The sequence below is a fragment of the Staurois parvus genome, unplaced genomic scaffold (assembly GCF_062004578.1).
Source record: "Staurois parvus isolate SC_StPar_1 unplaced genomic scaffold, SC_StPar_1.0 ptg000285l, whole genome shotgun sequence".
Lineage (NCBI taxonomy): Eukaryota > Metazoa > Chordata > Amphibia > Anura > Ranidae > Staurois > Staurois parvus.
In genome coordinates, this window is record NW_028318081.1 from 1,694,817 (window position 1) to 1,718,630 (window position 23,814).

A 23,814-nucleotide genomic window follows, 5' to 3' on the forward strand; every position below is an offset into this window, starting at 1 on the left:
TTGGTGGTGGGTCAGTGATGGTCTGGGGAGGCATATCCATGGAGGGACGCACAGACCTCTACAGGCTAGACAATGGCACCCTGACTGCCATTAGGTATTGGGATGAAATCCTTGGACCCATTGTCAGATCCTACGCTGGTGCAGTGGGTCCTGGGTTCCTCCTGGTGCACGACAATGCCCGGCCTCATGTGGTGAGAGCATGCAGGCAGTTCCTGGAGGATGAAGGAATTGATACCATTGAATTGCCTTCATGCTCGCCTGACCTAAATCCACCTCTGGAATATCATGTTTCGGTCCATCCGACGCCGCCAGGTTGTACCTCAGACTGTCCAGGAGCTCAGTGATGACCTGGTCCAGATCTGGGAGGAAATACCCCAGGACACCATCTGTGGTCTCATTAGGAGCATGCCCCGACGTTGTCAGGCATGCATACACACACATGAGGGCCAATTTTTCTAAAGAAAATTATTTAGGAATTCGACCCATGTATGGCCTGCATAAGACATGAAGGGTTGGTTGCAGTAGATGCCCACTGTGAGATAGGTCCACACTTTCTTTTCTTCCATCGCGTGACGTCACAAGCAGGGGCGGACTGACCATTTGGAAACTCGTGCACTACCTGAGGGCCCGGGGTCAGTAGGGGGCCCCATGAGATGCCCCTGGTACCTTTTTCATAGGCTATTTTGAGTTTGGGCAAGGACACAGGGGCCCCATGATCCCTTATTGCCCAGGGGCCCCATGAGTTGTCAGTCCGCCCCTGGTCACAAGCTGGATCTTTTGGTAAACACCAATTAGGCAACATCTGTATTTGTAGCTGGGAAGGTTAGGCTGGCCATACGTGGTCGATTTTCAAACGATTTTTCGTTCGAAAATCGGACCTAAGAATAATCGGCCGATTTTCGCTGTTAGTGGGGCAATGGCACCGGACGACTTTCGTGGTTACTCCCCATTTCATTTATCGGGCATGCTGGAAAATTTGTGAAAAATGACCGATTTTCTAAATCATTGGTGGCACCATCGGATTACAGAACGAATGATGTTTTAAATTTTCGATCGAAAAATCGCTCAGAATTCGTTCCATGTATGGCCTGCTTTACTTTGGCATCTCAGCAATGTAATAAATGAGCTGATTGGTGTTAACATCAATTAAATCAACAGCGTGCATAGTGAGTACAGAAATTTTGACAAGTTTTGAATAATTTCGTATTGGTCTCAATGATGTTGGCCTTGTGACGGTTGGCATTAATGTGATTTGTTTTCCGTTTTCCTGTCCGTGACCAGATAGTATATATAATACAATGTCAGATGAATCAATGTATATGTTACTGTGACAATACCAGGGATGGACTGACAACTCATGGGGCCCCCGGGCAATAGGGGATCATGGGGCCCCTGTGCCCTTGCCCAAATTTAAAAAAGCCTATGAAAAAGGTACCAGGGGCATCTCATGGGGCCCCCTAATGACCTCGGGCCCTCGGGCAGTGCCCGAGTTTCCAAATGATTAGACAATACTAAACAAAAACATAAAAGACAGATGTCAAGAAACAGCAATGCTATTGAGTCTCCTTTCTAACGTGTCTATAGATCTATTTTTATTCCAAGCATGTTTAAATCGACTTGATTGTCCTCTGCTGGAAGTCTGTTCCAATCATTCCTACTCTTTAAAAGTGATTGTAAACCCTCACCTTGTAAAACAACCCCTTCAGTTTAAAATAGAAATGAAAAGAGAGACATTTGTGTACAGATATATAAAAACAAACATTATAAATACCGGTACCTTTTTTTTCCTCCTTTTTTGTATGTGATTACATACACTCTGTTCTCAGCTGCTTAGAGCTGGGGGAGGAGAAAGCGCAGCACACTGATCTTCCCAGTGAATGGCTGTGCAGTGGGGGTGTTTAAGGACAAGTATGATCATTGGAGGAGAGCAGACTCTTCCCAGCATATCTAGAGAACTGATCATGTTGTTCTTTCATGTCTAGTGTGGTCAGTTTTTAATGGAAAGAAGAGGGACTGGCAAGAGCATCAGCGATTTCACAGGAAGGAAGCAATACAAAGAGAACAGGATACTTTTTCATACAGGGGTGGACTGACCATTTGGAAACTCGGGTACTGCCCGAGGGCCCTGGGTCAGTAGGGGGCCCCCGTGAGATGCCCCTGGTACCTTTTTCATAGGCTTTTTTGAGTTTGGGCAAGGACACAGGGGCCCCATGATCCCCTATTGCCCGGGGGCCCCACGAGTTGTCAGTCCGCCCCTGTGATCTTGCCCCCCAGCAATCCCCCCCCCCCCCCCAGAATTCACCCTCTCTTTTCTGCCTCGTGACCTCTGCCAACTATAAAGAGATGGGAAATCCAAACTATTACATCTGCATTACATCTGAACAGGAGGAGAGGTGAAATGTTCCAGTGGGGGGCACTTGCGTCTTTGACAAGCTAGGTTCACACCTCTGCATGATGCAATTGATGCATTTGCGGTGCATTTTGCATTTATGAACTTGCATTTTTGTATGTGTTTTGCTGTTTGTTTGGTTTTGTTTGCCAATAGGAAAGTATTGACTTTGATGCCCCTTTGCTGAGAGTTTGACGTGACTTTGGATGGGTGCGATTTTCATGCAGCTTTGGTGCAAATTTGGATGGGTGGGACTTGGATGTGACTTTGGATGGGTGGGACTTGGATGTGACTTTGGATGGGTGGGACTTGGATGTGACTTTGGATGGGTGGGACTTGGATGCGACTTTGGATGGGTGGGACTTGGATGCGACTTTGGATGGGTGGGACTTGGATGCGACTTTGGATGGGTGTGATTTTCATGCAGCTTTGGATGGGTGGGACTTGGATGCGACTTTGGATGGGTGGGACTTGGATGCGAATTTGGATGGGTGGGACTTGGTGCGACTTTGGATGGGTGCGATTTTCATGCAGCTTTGGTGCAAATTTGGATGGGTGGGACTTGGATGTGACTTTGGATGGGTGGGACTTGGATGTGACTTTGGATGGGTGGGACTTGGATGCGACTTTGGATGGGTGGGACTTGGATGCGACTTTGGATGGGTGAGACTTGGATGCGACTTTGGATGGGTGTGATTTTCATGCAGCTTTGGATGGGTGGGACTTGGATGCGACTTTGGATGGGTGGGACTTGGATGCGAATTTGGATGGGTGGGACTTGGATGCGAATTTGGATGGGTGGGACTTGGATGCGACTTTGGATGGGTGCGATTTTCATGCAGCTTTGGTGCAACTTTGGATGGGTAGGACTTGGATGTGACTTTGAATGGGTGGGACTTGGATGCGACTTTGGATGGGTGGGACTTGAATGCGACTTTGGATGGGTGGGACTTGGATGCGACTTTGGATGGGTGTGATTTTCATGCAGCTTTGGATGGGTGGGACTTGGATGCGACTTTGGATGGGTGTGATTTTCATGCAGCTTTGGATGGGTGGGACTTGGATGCGACTTTGGATGGGTGGGACTTGGATGTGACTTTGGATGGGTGGGACTTGGATGCGACTTTGGATGGGTGTGATTTTCATGCAGCTTTGGATGGGTGGGACTTGGATGCGACTTTGGATGGGTGCGACTTTGATGCTACTTGAGTGCCAGAAAGCGTGAAGTCACATCAAAGACGCACTGCATGAACATCCCACCCATCCAAAGTCACATCATTAAAGTCAATACTTTCCTGTTAGCAAAAAAAATACCAAACCACATAAAATAATGCACTACATGTGTTTCTGCTGCGTGTCCATTGAAGTCTATTGACCCTAAAAACGGCGGCTGAAAAACGCATAGATGTGAACGTGTCACATAGGAAACCATGTTAAACGGACTGTAGTGCGTTTCTGAGAAATGCATAGGTGTGAACCAGGCCTAGGGGGTTGTTTTTCTGTAGCAGTTGGCGGGCAGTAAAACTACAAGATTGAGCCAGCCCTCAACTGCTGCTCCTTACGCTGGGGTGTACATATGCCACGGCCAAAGCAGGCATTATACCCCGTCATGTTTGGTGAGCCTTACCACCCAACCCATTCAAATGACGCAAATCGCTTTTCAGAGAGCAACACCAATGGAAGTGAGGCCTAGGAGGTGATTTTTCTAATTTTATAGATTTTTCCTGTGTAGTAGTAACCCCATTGCAGCTGCTGGAAATGCTTCATTTCTCTGACCTTCCCCAGTGATGACCAGTGATGACTTCCCCAGTGATGACCAGTGATGACTTCCCCAGTGATGACCAGTGATGACCAGTGATGACCCGCCCTGTAACTGGACCCACAGTACACCGACACCACAATAGCAGATGAATGGGCTTTACCAGAACAATATGGCAGTCAGTCCTGCAGAGAATTGTTGGTTAAACAGACTGAACATCAGTAAAGAACATTAACTGTTAACATCTCTATTATTCAGCAATACAATGAAATGAGTCGTGGCGTTCATTCTCTTTAATCGCCTGTGAAGGCCACTGCCAGACTGCAGCAAGTGAATGAGAGAGAAATGATTCTACCGACAGTCACAATGGTGGAAGTCACTGAATGCTAACAATCGTTTTCTGTGCTTTAGGCCCTATCTAACCACTGGCCAGGGGAATAATGTACACTATATTGTCAGCAGTATTGGTCGGCCTGCCTTTACACACACATGAACTTTATTGGCATCCCAGTCTTAGTCCGTAGGGTTCAATGTTGGGTTGGCCCCGACCTTTGCAGCTATAACAGCTTCAACTCTTCTGGGAAGGCCGTCCACAAGGTTTAGGAGGGTGTCTATGGGAAGGTTGGACCATTCTTCCAGAAGCACATTTGTGAGGTCAGGCACTGATGTCGGGGGAGGAGGCCTGGCTCGCAGTGTCCGTTCTAATTCATCCCAACGGTGTTCTATGGGGTTGAGGTCAGGACAATCAAGTTCCTCAACCCCAAACTGGCTCATTTATCTCTTTATGGACCTTGCTTTGTGCATTGGAGCGCAGTCATGTTGGAACAGGAAGGGGCCATCCCCAAACTCTTCCCACAAAGTTGGGAGCATGAAATTGTCCAAAATGTCTTGGTATGCTGACACCTTAAGAGTTCCCTTCACTGGAACTAGGGGGCCAAGCCCAACCCCTGAAAAACAACCCCACACCATAATCCCCCCTCCACCAAACTTTACACTTGGCACAATGCAGTCAGGGAAGTACTGTTCTCCTGGCAACTGCCAAACTCAGATACATCCATCAGATTGCCAGACATAGAAGCGTGATTGGTCACTCCAGAGAACACGTCTCCACTGCTCTAGAGTCCAGTGGCGGCGTGCTTTACACCACTGCATCCGACACTTTGCATTGCCCTTGGTGATGTAAGGCTTGGATGCAGCTGGAAACCCATTCCATGAAGCTCTCTACAGACTGTTGTTGTGCTAATCTGAAGGCCACACCAAGTTTGGAGGTCTTTAGCTATTGACTCTGCAGACAGTTGGCGACTTCTGCGCACTGTGCGCTTCAACATGCGCTGACCCCGCTCTGTCATGTGACGTGGCCTACCACTTGGTGGCTGAGTTGCTGTTGTTCCCAGTTGCTTCTTCTTTGTTATAATCCCACTAACAGTTGGTCGTGGAATATTTAGTAACAAGGAAATATCACGGATGGACTTATTGCACAGGTGACAACCTATCACGGGACCACGCTTGGAGTCACTGAGCTCCTGAGAGCGACCCATTCTTTCACCAATGTTTGTAGAAGCAGTCTGCATGCCGAGGTGATGATTTTATACACCTGTGTCCATGGAGGTGATTGGAACACCTGAATCCAATGAATAAGGTACTTGGAAAAAGGAAGGAAGAAGAATAAGGCTGGCCATACATTATACAATTATCTGCAGATTTTTGGTTTAGATTTACCAAAAACCATATAATAGGAGGACAAACCTAAACAACACTTTCAGTTGTATCCAATTAGGCAGACCCTTGCACTACATAGTTGAAGGTAAATCTAAAGGAAATTGGGCAGAAAATCTGCAGATAATTGTATAATGTATGGCCAGCCTTACACTCACAAAGTATCCAACCATGACCAATGCAGGCCATAGAAGGTTCATTTAAACGAAAAATCGGTCGTTCTGTTGCCACCAATGCTTACGAAAATCTGCCATTTTTCGTAAATTTTCCAGCATGACTGATTAAAAGAAATGAGGAGGAACCGCAAAAATTGGCCGACGACATTGCCCCACCAACGGTGCGAATATCGGCCAGTTATTCTTTCGGACAAAGATTCGGCCGATAAATGAACCGTCTATGGCCTGCATAAGCCCTGGTTCACACTGATGCAGTGCAGAATTCGCAGTGTTTTCTGTGCAAAGTCCTCACTGCATCAGAATTGCACCCCGTTCATGCGAACTGCTGCGTGTGTGTATGTTAACAACACCCCGAAATTGGTCCGCAAAACGTGGTGCGATGTGCAGAATTGGATCACATAGTTGTGAATACCCATGCGATCCGATTCTAATGTGGACCAAAAAAAGGGTCCTGCACCTTTTTGGTGCGGGTGCGGTGCGATCAGAGCCATACAAAATGTACGGCTCCAATTGCACCGTACACAAATCGCATGTGATTGGCAGAGGAATACGGTGTGGTTCCTGTGCGAATCACATGCGATATGCCGCACCGCATATATGTGAACCCGGGCTGAAGATGGAGGGATGAGGAGGACCCCTTAGGCCTCTTGCACACGGTACTGATGTTTGAACATCTGCTTTTTTAAACATAATTTCAGGCACTTGTTTTGCACGAATTTGAGCGTAATTATGTGCATATTTGTGCGCATATGTGCGTTCACGTATTTGCGCGCACAATATATTCTTAGGGAAAATTAATTAATATTTATGCTCATTTGCGTACATACATACACATTTGCACACACATGGCATAAATTACTTACCAAAAATGCAGACTTTCCTATTTCTTTTCCGGAGGAATATGCGTTTATTTACGCGCCTGTGTGCAAATTCACATTGAAAATAGTCGGCTACATTTAAAAAAAAACACTGTACTGAGCTTTTTCAAGCTGCAGTGTGCAAGAGGCCTAAAAAAGAGAGTTCCAATGGAGGCAGCAATGACCCACAGTAATAAAGGGGTTCAGTCCCACAAGGGTGGCCAAGGACCTCTCCCTACATAGATGTCCTCCTGACAGCAGTCTGTAGTCTAATAAGTGCCTCTGCAGACCGGATGGAGATGGATGTCAAACAGGCCATGAGATCCTCAGACTGGGCAATGATGGCTGCAGAACAGGTCACTCTGTCCCTAGAAGCCTCTGCACCGCTGGCATTTCTTCCAAGGCCAAGCAAAAGAAAGCACGTCCAGGGGGCCAATCACAATCCTCCAGCTCTGCTCCCACCCACCATCTTGTTCCTGACCAACAGGAAAAGAGGGATCAACCCTGGTGTAGCTGGAATGCCTGGGCTGCACAGCTTATGCAGGCCATAGATGGGTCGAAAATCGGCCGATTTTTCTTTTAAAAAAACGAACAATTGGTCGTTCAAGTGGCCGACGTTACCACCAATGGTAAAAAAAATCGGCCGATTTTCATCCCGTCTACAGCCGGCAAAAAGTGTCCCTGCAGAGAGCTCCGCTATTTCTGTCAGTTCTCTGACAGTTCCTTCACATTTACAGCGGTTGAAACATTGTATCTATTTGTTTCCATTTAGGATACAGATGTTTTTATTCGGAAACAAATAGATACAATGTTTCAACCGCTGTAAATGTGAAGGAACTGTCAGAGAACTGTCAGAAATAGCGGAGCTCTCTGCAGAGACACTTTTTGCTGGACTGGAATTCTTCTTATTTTCATCCTACTTCTTCTTCTTCTTCTTCTTCATCCTCATCCTCTTCTTCTTCTTCTTCATCCTCATCCTCTTCTTCTTCTTCATCCTCATCCTCTTCTTCCTCATCCTCTTCTTCTTCTTCTTCATCCTCATCCTCTTCTTCTTCTTCTTCTTCATCCTCATCCTCTTCTTCTTCTTCTTCTTCATCCTCATCCTCTTCTTCATCCTCTTCTTTTTCTTCTTCTTCTTCTTCATCCTCATCCTCTTCTTCTTCTTCTTCTTCATCTTCTTCTTCTTCTTCTTCTTCATCCTCATCCTCTTCTTCTTCATCTTCTTCTTCTTCTTCTTCTTCATCCTCATCCTCATCCTCTTCTTCTTCTTCTTCATCTTCTTCTTCATCTTCTTCTTCATCTTCTTCTTCTTCCTCATCCTCTTCTTCTTCTTCTTCCTCATCCTCATCCTCTTCTTCTTCCTCATCCTCTTCTTCATCCTTATCCTCATCTTCTTCTTCTTCCTCATCCTCTTCTTCTTCTTCTTCTTCTTCTTCTTCATCCTCATCCTCTTCTTCATCATCCTCATCCTCTTCTTCTTCATCCTCATCCTCTTCTTCTTCATCCTCATCTTCTTCATCCTCATCCTCTTCTTCTTCTTCCTCATCCTCTTCCTCATCCTCATCTTCTTCTTCCTCTTCTTCATCCTCTTCTTCATCCTCTTCCTCTTCTTCTTTTTCTTCTTTTTGTCTTCCTCTTGCAGGTCACTGCTCATGCGCAGATTTTTTATCGGTAAAAAATCGGCCGATTGGCCCATTAATGCCGCGAAAATCGGCCGATCGGCCGATTTCTTTCCAACTTTACCAAAAAAAAAACGGCCAAAATCCCGAAAAACAGCTGACCAAATCGCCCACTAACGATCCGAAAATCGGCCGATTTTATTTTCGGCCGACAAATCGGCCGATTTTCGACCCATCTATGGCCTGCATTAGAAGGGACACCAGCCAGGACTACACCTCTTGGGTTGCTTTCACACTGATCCATTTTTCTTCCGCTTTTTGCGTTTGCGGAAGAAAAATGTGACTGTGTATTCGTATGAAACTCTTCACACTGATCCATTGTGGGCTTGCTGCTTTTTTAAAAATCCTACTTGCGGAATTTTCGGGGCAGGTTTGGTATGGTAAAAAAACCACACCTTCCCATTGAAATGAATGCATAACACGGCAAAAATGCACCCGCGTCGCGTTTTTGGTGCAGTTTTTCAGTCACATGTCCTGTAAAAAACGCACCGCAAATGCGGTAAAAATGCGGCAAACAGGCATATGCGATTTTGCTGTGGATCAGAGTGAAAGTAGCCCTGGTGAAGGTCGCAGCTGTAAAGGGACAGATTTCAGTCCTAACTCTTCAGCCGGCTAGCATTAGGGCCCAATTGTACCATTTTTTCTGCAGCCTCCAGGAAAGAAAGTGAAGGGAAAGTGCTCCAGTGGAAGTCTGGGGGGGGGGGGGGGGGATTCTAACCATTCACTTTTATATCTAAAACAAAAAAGGTTTTGACTTTGGATACACTTTGTTCATTAGAAGGAAGTATAATTATTCAATTGTTGGTGCGTTGCGGCATTGCTGCCTGTGCCAGTCGTTGAATAGAACTTTGCTTGTGTAGCACTAGCTGCTTGGTAACCCCTCTAACACAACCAGTGGTGTATTTAGGTTTTGTGTTGCCCTAGGCCAGTGGTGGGCAACTGTGGCCCTCCAGCTGTTGGTGAACTACAAGTCCCATCATGCCTCTGCCTTTGGGAGTCATGCTTGTAACTGCAAGTTTTGCAATGTCTCATGGGACTTGTAGTTCTACAACATATGGAGGGCCACAGTTGCCCACCCCTGCCCTAGGCAACACAAAAATTGGACGCACCCCCCCCCCCCCCTTTCCGGAGAGAGCCTAACACCAACCAATAACACCTCCCCACAGACAGAAAGCCTGACATTGACCAACAACACCCCTGTCTCCCACCCAAGAGAGCCTTCCAATATCATCCCCCCCTATCAGCAAGAGAGAGATCTTCACAGCTCCAGATATCCCCAGGAACGAGAGTCATGCTCTATATACACCATCAAGCAGCCTGCAGCTTCTCTAGGATCCCACCTGGTCCCCATGACACGTGTCCCTTTTTCTGCCCCTTCTTCCGTGGGTCAGTGCTGCCCCCCTGAAAAATGCCGCCTTAGGCAAATGCCCTGTTTGCCTTGTGGTAAATACACCCCGGAACACACCTGGTTAAGTGACAGTATATGAACGTGAGTATAGTTCCCTATCAGTCATCTGTGAATTAGCACCAGGAAATAGACACAAGACAGTTTAGTGGTAAATCAGTGCAATATATTAGTACAAGTTGGAATAAATGGCAGTTTGAGCATAAATGAACACACAGAAAGTGACACAGTCGGCTATACAGCATGATCACTATGCCAAGATAACTTAGAATAGAGTTCTGTACCACTAGACTGGGATTAACATCAGCAAAGTCAGCAATAAACAGTTCATATAAACATTAACCGCAATGTGAATAATAATAATACTATAACTAGTCTAGGGTGCACTCCAAGAAAGTGGCTAAAATATGCTGCAATGTCCCCTGAGATGTACCTCTTAGTATAAGGAACAGTTGAAGGTCGCAGCTGTAAAGGGACAGTTTTTAGTCCTAACTCTTCAGCCGGCTAGCGTTAGGGCCCAATTGTACTGTTTGAGAATAGTCCTAGTCAAGCCTGCAGGCACCCATAAGGCTCCTAAATGGCTGTATGCAGGGCTGCTGTTAAAAACCATACAGCCAACCTGACAGCCCCCCCCCCCCCACAAAACGTTTACTATGCTTTGCTATGACTGAACTTAGTGTGTGATCTGTACTGAGCACTCATTGTGTTCATTCAGGAAAGGAACGGGCTGGTAAAATGTGACATATTCACTGAACCTTTCCCCCACTCTCCATCCTGAAGGATCCTATTGTGTGCTTGCAGCTGCTGGTAGGAAGGAAAAGAGGGAAGCCGGCAGCACTGCGGGGGTGGGGGCACAGAGGGGGGAAGCATGGGGAAATGTATGGTGCACAGGGATCGTGATAAGGTGCTATGGGGGGGAAATTACTGGAACCGATCCCCTGTATGGCTTTCTCTGCAGCAGCTACGGGGCCCAGGCCAGCAGGGGGGCCCAGAAAGCTGGATGAATCGGATGTGAGCAGGGAGAGTGATTGGCATGGAGGGGGTGCATTTGCTGGAACCGATCCCCTGTATGGCTCTTTCTGTAGCAGCTGAAAGCTGGCTGCTTCTTCTACTCTCCCTCCCACTGGCTTTCAGCTGCTACAGAGAGAGGCATACAGGGGATTGGTTCCAGCAATTGCACCCACTCCATTTTACGTGGCCTACCACTTGGTGGCTGAGTTGCTGTTGTTCCCAGTTGCTTCCACTTTGTAATAATCCCACTAACAGTTGACCGTGGAATATTTAGTAGCCAGGAAATGTCACGGATGGACTTATTGCACAGGCAGCAACCTATCACGGTACCACGCTTGGAGTCACTGAGCTCCTGAGAGCGACCCATTCTTTCACCAATGTCTGTAGAAGCAGTCTGCATGCCTAGGGGCTTCATTATATACACCTGTGGCCATGGAGGTGATTGGAACACCTGAATCCAATGATTAACGTACTTGGAAAAAGGAACGAAGAAGAATAACACTCACAAAGTATCCAACCATGACTAATCCCTGGTTCACACTGATGCAGTGCGGAATTCGCAGCGTTTTCTGTGCAAATTCCTCACCACATAAGAATCGATGCGGGTGTGTATGTTAAGTTAACAACACCCCGAAAACGGTCCGCAAATTGTGGTGCGTTGTGCAGAATCGGATCGCATAGGTGTGAATACCCGTGCGATCCAGTTCTAGTGCAGACCAAAAAAAGGGTCCTGCACCTACTTTGACTGGCTCCCACTGCTGGCGGGAGGCATACACTGAGATGGTTCAGCATATCAGTTCAGTGATAGAGTAACGAACTGTCATAACTTGTTCATGGTAGCTAAGTATGTGGCTACACTTGTTATCTCTGTAGCCATTGTTGTCTCCGTAGCCATCCAGTAGAGCAGTGATATGTCAGCCACAACAGGACGTGTATTGCTTTATAAACCATTAAACAAGTGAAAGTTCTTCCTTTCAGCGTATTTGGCTGATTGTGTGGATTGGTAAAATGATAATTTATTCATTGGAAAGCATAGTAAATCTTCTGTTACAGGTTCATCAGCCCGTATTGGTTGGGCTGCATTGGCGCTACTTCACCAATTAGCTAATGAAATATCATGGTAGGAAATAATCATGTTTCTTTTGCACCAGGGCTGGATGAATGAGATATTTCTCTACGATCCTGAGACGTATCACCCAGCGCTCACACACTCCGTGTTTGTAACCTTGGAAGGGACAACCCTAAAACGTAGCTATCCAAAGAGCAATCTGCCTCGAAGATCAACCTTTGGAGAAGAGATTCCAGAAGCCACATTCGTCAGTCATGAGATCAGTGAGCTGACCGGTGCTCAGGTAAGACGTGAACCATCATCTAGTTCAGTGGTTCTCAACCTTCCTAATGCTGCGACCCTTTAATACAGTACCTCATGTTGTGGTGACCCCCAACCATAAAATTATTTACCCAGTAATTATAATTCATGAAGTGTTGTTTTACCTCCAATACTGCTGCTTTTAACAGAGTAGCTGCTTTCTACACAGTAGCTGCTTTCAACACAGTAGCTGCTTTCTACACAGTAGCTGCTCTTTACACATCGGAAATATGTGTTTTGCCGATGGTCTTAGGCAACCCCTGTGAAAGGGTCATTCGACCCCCAAAGGGGTCGCGACCCACAGGCTGAGAACCACTGATCTAGTTGTATGCGTATCAATGGTGGTGTCGCTATACGTACATATACGTTGGGGTTTTCAAGTGGTTTACCGGGGTTGTGGCTGAAGATATCAGCCATACTGCTGGTATCTTTCTTTTCACCCGGCGGACGGTATACTAGTGAAAGTGGTCCAAGCGGATAATTAGCTACTGGACCGCTTTCAGTAGCAGTGGGAGGGGATGCCCCCCCTTCCGCCCCTCGCCTGTGTTTCTCGGTCTTACCATTAAAACCGACGCAACTAAGAAATGGTCCAACAGTGCGTGCGGCTGCTGCTAGAGGCGTTGAGAGACTCTATGGTTTCTGATCGCCTCTATGGCATTGGAGGACCGGAGCAACGTCATGACGTCACATCCAGTCTGGGGCGGATGCAAACAGCAAGCACTGGAAAAATACTAAAATAATGTAAATTCAAGATCAAAAAATAGCTGCTAGCACTCATTTATAGTGCTGCTCTACATCGCTGACATTTTTTTTTCTTATTTTTGACTCCAGATCTCTCCTTAAAGTGGAATTCCACCCATTTTTAATACTTTACCTTATTATGTAGTCCCTGTGAAATAAAGCACAAGTTGGATATTTTTTTTTTTTTAATTATTATTATACATATCTTTTATTCCTCTGCAAGCCTGAAGTTCTGGTCCCGACCGACTAGGCGATGACGTCGTAAGGCGATTTGCAAGATCTCTTGGGATGTTGTTTCCTGTATCCCAGGAGTCCTTTGGTTTCCTGTAATCGCGTGACTTGGAAACCGGAAATGACACAAATGGGAAGTGTTTTGCGCCATTATACGGAGTCCATGATATATTCCCTTCCTTGCAGTACAGTGCTGTACAGGTTGCCTGACAGGGGTGGGAACTTCATCCGTCCCCACCATTGTTATGGCAACCTGTACTGCACACGTCGCTCCGAGCAGTGTCTGTACTGCGCATGCGCGAGAACAAGTGTTGCATGTTGGGATAGCCAGTAGCACGATTCCAGGAAATAAATACCTGCGGGCTTCAGATGCCCACAGCCAACATGGCACCTACCTGCTTCCGAGATCCTGGTACATGTTTACGATTTTCTAAGTAATTACAATGCTTTTAATATTTAATTGTTCCAATTGTTAATGCTATTTGTAAGGTCATCGTGGATCTGCTTTTAACAAAATATTTTTAGGGGGACTGGAGCTCCGCTTTAACCCTAGGTTCACACCTATGTAGGTTGCGTTTGAGCCCTTTCTACATTGCGTTTTGCGTTTTTGCACTTGCAGTTTTGATGCGTTTTTGATGCTTTTTGCATTTTGCGGTTTTATTTTTTCAATTTTTTTTCTTATTGCTAGGTCATTACAAAAGCAGGGGAATAAAACATTTCTAAAAATGTAGCTTCATATATCAGATTGTCTGTAATGTTTCACAGCAACTACTCATATTCAAGTTTTTATCTTCTGCAAGCCTAGTTGTTTGCAGTGTTTCACACTTTAATAAGACCCAAGAAAATTACGAAATGATACATTGTTTGGATCAGTAGAGAACAATTGTGGAGTAGGGCTTGTGCCCCGTTTTCCTAACTGGTATAGGTTTGGAGATATAGCATGTCATTATTATAATTTCTACAGGTGTTTTTGTTTCCATATGGGCTGGCCAAGAAGAGACTATGGAACAAGAAATACCCAATATGCATCCAGCTGTGTAATGCTGAAGATCTCCATAGCCAAGAACAAGGGGATGATGAAGAGACTCCAAGGCAGGAAAGAGAAGACTCAGAGAAGATTGCAGGAGAATGCAAGGCTGGGACTTTATATTTGTTTGGGAGGACAGGGAGAAGCAAGGAAGAGTGGTGCCAACATCTACTCCGAGCCACCCAAGGGTCTATGGCTGGAAGACAAGATGGCACTAGAAGCGACAGCAGAACAGGTGTTTTTATGCTCATTCTGGGGTTTTCCATCATTTCCCTTTTATGTCTAGTAGAAATATGATCTTGAATAAATGGGCTTTGTAATGAACGTTTTTCAATTGATCATCCTTTAGCAACCATTCTTGTTTTTTTGCCAAGACACAGACAACAATAAAACCTATTGGGGCTTGTATGCTTGCTATACTTTACTAAGAAAATAAGTGTTTTTGTTTCTGCCTTTTGGAAATTTAGAGGTTTTGTTTACTTAGTGAGAGAAAATCTTTCTAATGAAGTCCCAAACAGTATTATAAATCAAACATGGGGTTTTAATCCTTTCCCACGCTATGCAAAACAGAAAAAAAGTTTTGTCTGGAACAACATTTTTTTTATCCTAACTTCTTTTTTTCCTTCTTCTTCAGGGTCTGGGCCTCATCCATTGTCCAGCTCGGGCAGCTTGGGGGGAACCAGCAACAGTAGCACAGAGAGTACAGAGGACATTCCTTATCTGCTGAAACCCAGAGAATTGTCAGGGAATGTCAGGCAGAAAATCCTCCTGGACTACAACAGTTACATTGCCTGCTTCATTCCACCAGAGATCATAAGTCCCATTCCCAGCCCTCATCAGAGTGCAACCAGCAGCCCCACCCCTCGGAGAAAGGTGGTCTTGTGTTTTTTTTTATTTAGCTAGTGATATATTTATTTTTAGGGTCATCCATCCCCTATCTGGTTTACTTTTTCCACTAAAACACTGAATGTATTGGATGGGCATTGGTGATTTGAATCATTTAACCCCCTTCTTATACCTCTTAGAAACGCCAATGTCAACATTCAACTCCAGTAGTTTGTGTCTTCTTCTCTCCCTCAAGGTCACAGTATAGGTTTCATCCCATCATAGCCAAGCACTCTATTTTCTTTTCTATGTTATAAAGAATCTTTTGGGTAAAGTGTCACCAGCATTTGGCTTCATAGGCTGGGTAGAAATAGGAACTCTGATAGTTTTTTTTTCTTTATTTGAGACCATGGGAGAGATAGGGAGCTAGCATGTGATTTAGCTGGCCATGAACCATGCAAAACTCACGTATTAGTTGATGGAGTTAGTGTATATTGACAATAAAAAAACCAAAACAGTGCAGAATGTGACTGCTCAATAGTTAAAATTGAAATGAGTGGTTTCCTATAGCGCACCCTGTGTTCTTCAAATCCCGTTTGTTCTGCTAATTACATTTTGAGTAGTCCTGGTTGACAGCCTCATCACAATATTCCCAGCGTAAATGTTCCTGGAAATGGCTGTTAGATGTTAGAGGGTGCTGCAGCGACCACCGACCACCGAAACCGTCAATATCCGAAGTAGAAAATATGTCACCCGCACACCAAGGGTCCAAAGCTTTATTTAGTGGTCACATCATATTTACAGAGGCAATGTTTCAAAGCCGTGCAGGGCCCCTTCATCTGGTGTTCTGGTGACATCTTTTCTACTGGTTGAGAACCTGACCCCATCAACTTCGGTATTGGTTGGTGAGGCTGTAGATCATTGCAATGGGTCAATAGTGAGCTATTGTAAATGAAGGGGTTGGATCCATGTTCTGAAACCTAGTCTATGTTTCCATAGCACAGCAAGAACCAAAGCATTAACATGACAGCTAGGCAACAAAACATTGGAAGCCTTCATAGACACTCCATCTTAAAGCAGACCTAGCTTAAAAATACAAGGCCCACTTTACTGACAGCCCAGCTAAATAAAAGTGCTTTAAAAAAGCTGCCAAAAATAAAGTTTTTAGAATTTTTTTTTAAATTCTTACCTTGAACTTGGCTCCTTTCCAGTTCCTAGAGGAGCCAATTGTGTTGCTGTGCTTCACTGCTACTTCCAAAGAAAGCTAGGCACTTGGAATTTCACGAGAAGGCACTCCAGCACATTGCGCTTTACTGAAAAGTTCACTTATAATTAAAATGTGAAGAATCAAAAAAGTCAACGTTTTCTGGTTGCTGTACATTCTTACACTTTGTACATATCCTATTACTCTTTAAAATAACCCAGCAGCCTATGGAGGCATAAAGAAACAAGCTAGGCAATATATTTACAAACATAGTTTTTGCTGGTGGTCATGGCTCTAAATTTGCACTGGGGTTATCTTATGTATTTAAATGTTATTAAGAGGAGTTTGACAACTCTGTAGCTTTGTGGTGATATCTTGCTGGATCAGTGAGTGAGTATAAGGCTTGCAAGGGTAGCTGGGGGCAAGTCAAGATAAAAATGTAGATGTTACTGCACCAAACATGTTATTACATCTTACGTCATTGACCGGACACCGGTGAGCACAACTCTTGCTATCTCCATGACCTAATTGAACGTCTTTGCTCATCCACACAGCAATTCGTAGAACGTTCTCTCTCCAGCAGCGTTAATGTGTGCTGGGTAAACGCCTTCATCGGACGCATCTTCTGGGATTTCCTCAGAGAACAATACTGGGAGGACATTGTGGCCAATAAAATCCAGAAAAAACTAACAAAGATCAAGGTGGGATTTTCAGTACACAATATAACCAATAATTCAATGTAGCCCTAGTTGACTGTTGCTTAGGATGTGTATTTCGTTGGTTAGACAATTATTTATGAGGCTGCTGTCTGACTGTAGAAAGAAAAGTGTGTCTGACAGATTGTCTACTTTTGTTGTCTCCCAGCTGCCAAACTTTATGAATGACCTGACCCTAACAGAACTGGATATGGGGACATCGCTTCCTCAAATACTGTCTACCTCCAACCCCAGTGTGAATGAGAGAGGTAAGCTTCTCAGATAGATAGCAAGAAAGAAAGAGAGAAGGTTACTTGGAAACTCTTATTTTAGGGTCAATAATTCTTTGGGAACTAAATTTTATGGAGAAAAAAAAAATTTTGCAAAATTTTGTTGCTTTAGAACAGAGGTCTCCAAACGTTCTAAGCAAAGAGCCAGTTTACCGCCCTTCAGGATTTAGGGGGCTGGACTGTGGCCAGTGGGAGTAGAAAATTCCCCAGCATCAGTGACAGATCATTGGTTTTAACCTCCCTGGCGGTATTCCCAAGTGTAGCTCGGGGTTAACTTTCAGTACCAAAAGCAGTAACCCCGAGCTACACTTGGAAATACCCTGCAGCATTGCTCTGGGATCCCTCTTGCACTTACCTTGTCCTTCGCTCCTGTGATGTCCCCCCTGCAGCGTCCCCGGCAATCTCCTCTGGCCGATGCCGGCATCCGTCTTCCTGGTTCCGGTCCCTGCGAGCGTCAGGACGTACGGGGGACGGAACCGGCGGGAAATTTAAAAATGTTAAAAAAATTACATTCACTAAATACACTAAAATCTGATAGTAGAACATTACTGTATCAAACCATTTCACATACATTTTGTCCCGAGTGCTTTGTCCTGCGCCCTGCCTGCATTTTTACTGTTCTTTCTGCCTGGAAACTGAGAAACGTCCATGGCGTCCAAAAAGCGTCCCTTTAGGTCAAAAGCGGTTTTAGACCGACTAGAGAACAGCGATAGTAAATCAGAACCACTTGCAGAATTGAGTGATAATGATTCGTGGGGGAAATTCGTCATCAGACACCGAAAACGATTTTGCGACTTTGCTCAGTGATGTGCGAACTTGGCGCTCTATTTCAAATTTCAGTGTTTTTGGTTTGATTATAATATTGAATGAAATTTATTATTATTATATTAATTTTTTTAAGATTATTTATTAAATTATAATTCATGATTTTGTGTTTCAAATTTTATCCTACCCGGGATGTTTACTAAACTCTTGTTTGGACAGATTTCAGTGAGTTATTCCTAAAAATTACAGGCCTACAATAAAAAAACAACATATTTCCATGCAAAAAATGTACCGCTTTGAGCACAGAAATATTGACATAATCAGACCGCTAGGGAGGTTAATGGAAGGAATAGCACCTCATTATTATTATTATTATACAGTATTTATATAGCGCCAATAGTTCGCTCAGTGCTGTACATTACAAAGGGGGACAGAACATGTGACAGAACAATAACAATACAATGCAAAACATGAGGGGATCGAGGGCCCTGCTCTTTGGAGCTTACAATCTAGGAGGGAGGGGATGGTGGCACAGGAGGAGATAGCTGTGGGGGATGGGGTGGTAGGAAGAGTGGAGGAGGTTGGCAAGTTAGCAGGGGGTGGGGTAGGCTTCCCTGAAGAGGTGGGTTTTCAGGGTGCTATCAATTAGAAGAATAGTGCCCAGGGGTGGCCTGACAACTCATGGGGCCCCTGGGCAATAGGGGATCATGGGGCCCCTGTGTCCTTGCCCAAACTCAAAAAAGCCTATGAAAAAGGTACCAGGGGCATCTCATGGGGCCCCCTACTGACCCCGGGCCCTCAATAGGGGATCACGGGACCCCTGTGTCCTTGCCCAAACTCAAAAAAGCCTATGAAAAAGGTACCAGGGGCATCTCATGGGGCCCCCTACTGACCCCGGGCTCTCGGGCAATGCCTGAGTTTCCAAATGGTCAGTCCGCCCCTGATAGTGCCCAATTGTGGGAATGGCGCTCCATCATTGGTGTCAGTTGGTGGAATAGTGCCCCAAGGGCCAGAGAAAGGCAAGCAAAAGGGCCACATCCAGCCCCCCGGCCGCAGTTTGGAGACCACTGCTTTAGAATTGTCATTCTGTTAGGGTTTCGATCTACTTAAGAAGTAAGGCTGCACAGCTTTATACCGCTTAGTTAAAAAGGCCCCATTTCCCTTTAATGCAGGATGGGAATGGGAGAATCTGGGAGTCTATTTATGGTCTATCAGAATGAGTGCTTTACGTTCTCATTAGAGTGGAATGGCTTTTGTGGAGGCTGGCAGTGCAGAACAATAGGAGAAGAACACACCATTATCTCCTTCATTTAGCCTTAAGTTGGCTCTGAATGTAAATAGTTGGGTTGCTCTCAGCCGGGAGCCTGAAAAGGCACAACCGTTGAAAGGAAAATAGAGGGTGTTTTCAGCCATTTTCATGTTTTGAATTATAATGATAACTTTTCACTTGAAAATAATTCAATCCTCTTGCTGGTCTCTCTCTTGATTATTGAATCTTGAGTACTGTATTTAAAGATGAACGCCGGGCAGCTTCTAAAACTGCTTTTTCAGTAGCTCTTACTTCTATAGCGAGACCATAAACAGTTCGAATTTCGGGTGATTCCCGTTAATTGACCAAAGTTTGAGCTTTGAGTGGCGCTACCAAAACCGCTTGGCTCAACAACTTTGATTGAGAAATTGAAAAATACTTCTACCCTGCCGGACAACCTTTTTGACAAAGCCACCCCCTTGCTGACACAATCGGGTACACTGCACAACCAGTGGCTATTCACTGCCCACCAGGACATTGAGGGCCTGCCCACATCGGGGAGAGTACGAGCTGCTGAAGAAGTATGGAATGAGGCATGTTTTCCTGTTAGAGATCCCTAATATTCATTTTTAAATCTTTTTTTTAAAAAATCACCTCGTAATCCATCCCTGAAGGTCCCTATTATGGCACATCCTGTTATAGGCTGACAACTGTCTGTACCTGCCTCTCAAATGTACTCCTGTGTTGTCCCCAGTGGTGTATTTAGGTTTTGTGCTGCCCTAGGCAACACAAAATTCGCTTCTCACCCCGGAGAGAGCCTGACATTGACCAACAACACCCCTGCCCCCCCACCCGAGAGAACCTTCCACCCCCATACACCAGTCACTCGCCTCTCAGTGAGAGAAAGACACTCACCTTCACAGCTCTGGACATCCCCAGGAACGAGAGTCAAACAGCCTGCAGCCTCTCTCAGATCCCATCTGGTGCCCTAGCCACATGTGTCCCTTCTTGCAGGGGGGGTGGTTCTGCCCCCCTTAAAATGCCGCCATAGGCAAATGCCTTGTGGTAAATACACCCCTGGTTGTCACCCTGTCACATGGGTTTCCAATGGGGACTATAAATGGGAGTTTCAACACATATTACACAGGCAAGGCCTACTGTTGTCATCAGGAATGTGGTAATGAACTAAACAGAGAATCTCGTTTTTTTCTTTCTTTTGCTGTAATAACACATCTAAAGTGAACCACTACTTGCAGAGTGAAACAACAAGGAGGGAATGGGGGGGTACGCCATTTGTGCCACTGTGCACCGACACAAGGGCCCTCTGGGACTTAGCGGCCCTCGGGCAGCGCCCGAGTTTCCGAATGGTCAGTCCGCCCGTGTCAGTGGCAGTAATTATGGCCAATTGTTGGTGTCAGTGGGTGGAATAATTCCCCATGTAAGTGGGAGAAATAGTGCCCCAAGGGCTGGACAAAAGCAAGCAAAGGGCCACATTTGGCCCCTGGCCCACAGTTTGGAGACCACTGACTTAGACTGCAGGGAGACAGCGTCTGCGTAACTTTTTGATCAGGTAAAATCAGCTCACATGCCTGCTTCTACTGCTTGTGACAGAACCTTTGTAGGGGCAAGAGATGAGGTTAGTTATTACTGTAGATCAAAATATGCGTCATGTAGAATCCACAGCAGCCAGCCAAAAATCAGTCCAAGATGCTAAAAGCTGAATTCTGATTATTGATTGCACTCATTATGTGAGTAAATAAGAGCCTTAGATGTAAGCTGTGAAAGGTTTTTTTGGTTGGGGGGGGGTTACACTATTTTAAGTGCACAATATATATTTTAATATTGATACAGTTTTCAGGTTTACATGTAAATTCTGTATTGTACAAGTAAATTAATCATACAGGTGAAATGCTACCCCCTCCCTTTAGGACCCGCTGGATTTATATGGGTCCTGCTACAATGCCAACAAGAAAATAAAAGGAAGTATCAACAATTTTGATGACGTTATGACACTTAACCATTCTTTTATATATATATATATAATATACACTATATTTATCGTGAATGCCAAATATAAAAGCAAAACATAAGCAAATATAGCAAAAAAACATTGTCCACATCAGACAGCAACCCTTAATAATTGCTTTAGCCCGGGTTCACATATATGCGGTACATCGCATGTGATTCGCACAGGAACCGTACCGCATTCCTCTGCCAATCACATGCGATTTGTATGCGGTGCGATCGGAGCCGTACATTTTGTATGGCTCTAATTGCACCGCACCCGCACCAAAAACGCAAAGGACCCTTTTTTGGGTCTGCACTAGAATTGGATCACATGGGTATTCACACCTATGTGATCCGATTCTGCACATCGCACCGCGTTTTGCAGACTGCTTTCGGGGTGTTGTTAACTTAACATACACACCCGCAGCGGTTCGCATGAACGGGGTACGATTCTGATGCCATGTGGAATTTCACTGAAAATGCTGCGAATTCGCATCAGTGTGAACCAGGGCTTACTAACATAAATAAATAAATAAGCCCCAATATACATTTTTACTATGAATTGAGTTTAACCCCTTCCCGCCGGCGCCTCCCGGCCCTTTCAGAAGCCGGGAGGTGGGACGGGCGGGGTTAAGGAATCATGTGACCGCCGTGACGCGTCGTCACAGTGGTCACATGATTGGGAAATGTCCCGATCGAAAGAGCAGACCGGGACCTTTCCGTGAGTACCAGACATGTGTGCTGGGAGCATGCAGGGTGCACGCTCTCAGCACATATGTTTTTTGTTAAGTGCGCGCAAATGTGCGTCCGCTCGGCGTCTAGGCCCAGACGCCGGAAGGCCGCACATTTGTGTGCGGCTGGCGTGAAGAGGTTAAAATTACCCAAAGTGCTCTCTGTAACAGCAATATCAGCAAGAGGATGGAACAGCTGAGCAGAAAGGGTTCAATAGACTGAGTCAGGCAGCACTGCACTGTGGGAACTGTAGTCCAGAAGAGAGAGAGACTGTACTGTAATCAAGAGCTTTTGAAGGGCATTTCCCAGAAGGAGATTGCCAGGAGATGGGGAAAGAGCTGCATTTTCTCAGACTGTACAGGACACAGCTTCCTCTTGCTGTGAGGGAGACTGGAGAGAGCACATTTCTGTCCAGTATCCACGATCACTGCATCTGAGCAGTATTGGGAGCACCGAGTTCCAGGTTGCCAACATCCAGAGTCACATGTGTGCAGAGCAGAGAGTGGACTAATCTGTTAGAGAAGACACTAATAGCTTGTGATGAGGCAGAACTTGGTTTACTTGTGTGGCTTAAGTTGCAAACATACATAACATTTCAGCAAACTGTAACAGCAGACATCTTGGTTTTGAAGAGAGAGAGAAGAGAGAGAGAACCAACAAGTTTTACAGATATGCACAACTGGTAACCTTAGTGTACAGTGCCATCTACTGGTCAAGTGATATTAACACACAATACTGTATATAGTACATGCTGTTGCATCCCCAACATAATCGCTGTGTGTGAGCAGATGTTGAGCTCCCACGGGTGGGGATTTACTATCTGCTGCTAGACAGACTGAGCCCTTTGGGAACTGACCATACCATGATCTAGGAGCCTTATTGCTGCTTGCAAGCTTAACTGGGACTGTACTCATATGCACCAATGGTAAAACTGGGCCCCAACGCTAGCTGGCTGAAGAATTAGGATTAAAGACTGTCACTTTACAGCTGCTACACAGAGACTTTCACCTATTGCTTATGCTACGAGGTACCTCTCAGAGGACAAGGCACCATATCCTGGCCATTCTCCTAGAGTGCACTGTAGACTAGTTACAGCATTACTATTCACATTGCAGGTAATGTTTATATGAACTGTTTATTGCTGACTTTGCTGATTGATGAGTTAATCCCAGTCTATGGGCTCATGTACACTGCAGCTGATAAACTCACGTTTAGGAGCTGTTCAGCATTTTTTTCAGCAGTCCCTGAATTCTCTCTAATGTTTTCCTATGTGTCCATGTACACATCTTCCTTTACAGTTGTTTACAGGCAGTTGAGTTTACAGTTGTTTTTTTGAACGCAACAAACTTGCGTTCAGACGTCGATGTTATCAGCGTTTCAAATGCAAAATGCTTGTAAACGCGGCTAAACGTTTATAAGTGTTTGCATATGAATTTTTTTTTAACTCTTCCAGTTCCCAATGCTGTCCAGAGCCTTTTGCTTCTACTCTCTGTATTTCTCTGAAACAGTCTGAAATCGTTAATAATTTACCACTTTTCAGTGCATTCTGGGCATTTGGGAGGTTCTCCTGTGCTTATCTTTAAAAAAACTCTTCTAAACGCAAACCTGCATAAACGCGTTATGCAAACGCAGATAAACAGACGTTTTTCAACATTTTCTAGCAGTCAGTTTCCATCGTTCAGAAACA

The 23,814-nt window shown here is 45.1% G+C and overlaps 1 protein-coding gene across 1 annotated transcript in view; it reads left to right on the forward strand.

Moving 5' to 3' along the window:
* LOC149458530 (testis-expressed protein 2-like) overlaps window positions 1–23,814 on the forward strand; it is a 72,321-nt gene that overhangs the window by 25,509 nt on the left and 22,998 nt on the right. The window contains exons 3-7 of the mRNA XM_089682115.1: window positions 12,144–12,344; window positions 14,298–14,595; window positions 14,995–15,233; window positions 16,944–17,090; window positions 17,254–17,353. Coding sequence (XP_089538241.1) covers window positions 12,144–12,344; window positions 14,298–14,595; window positions 14,995–15,233; window positions 16,944–17,090; window positions 17,254–17,353 — 985 coding nt within the window. The remainder of the gene's footprint in view (window positions 1–12,143; window positions 12,345–14,297; window positions 14,596–14,994; window positions 15,234–16,943; window positions 17,091–17,253; window positions 17,354–23,814) is intronic.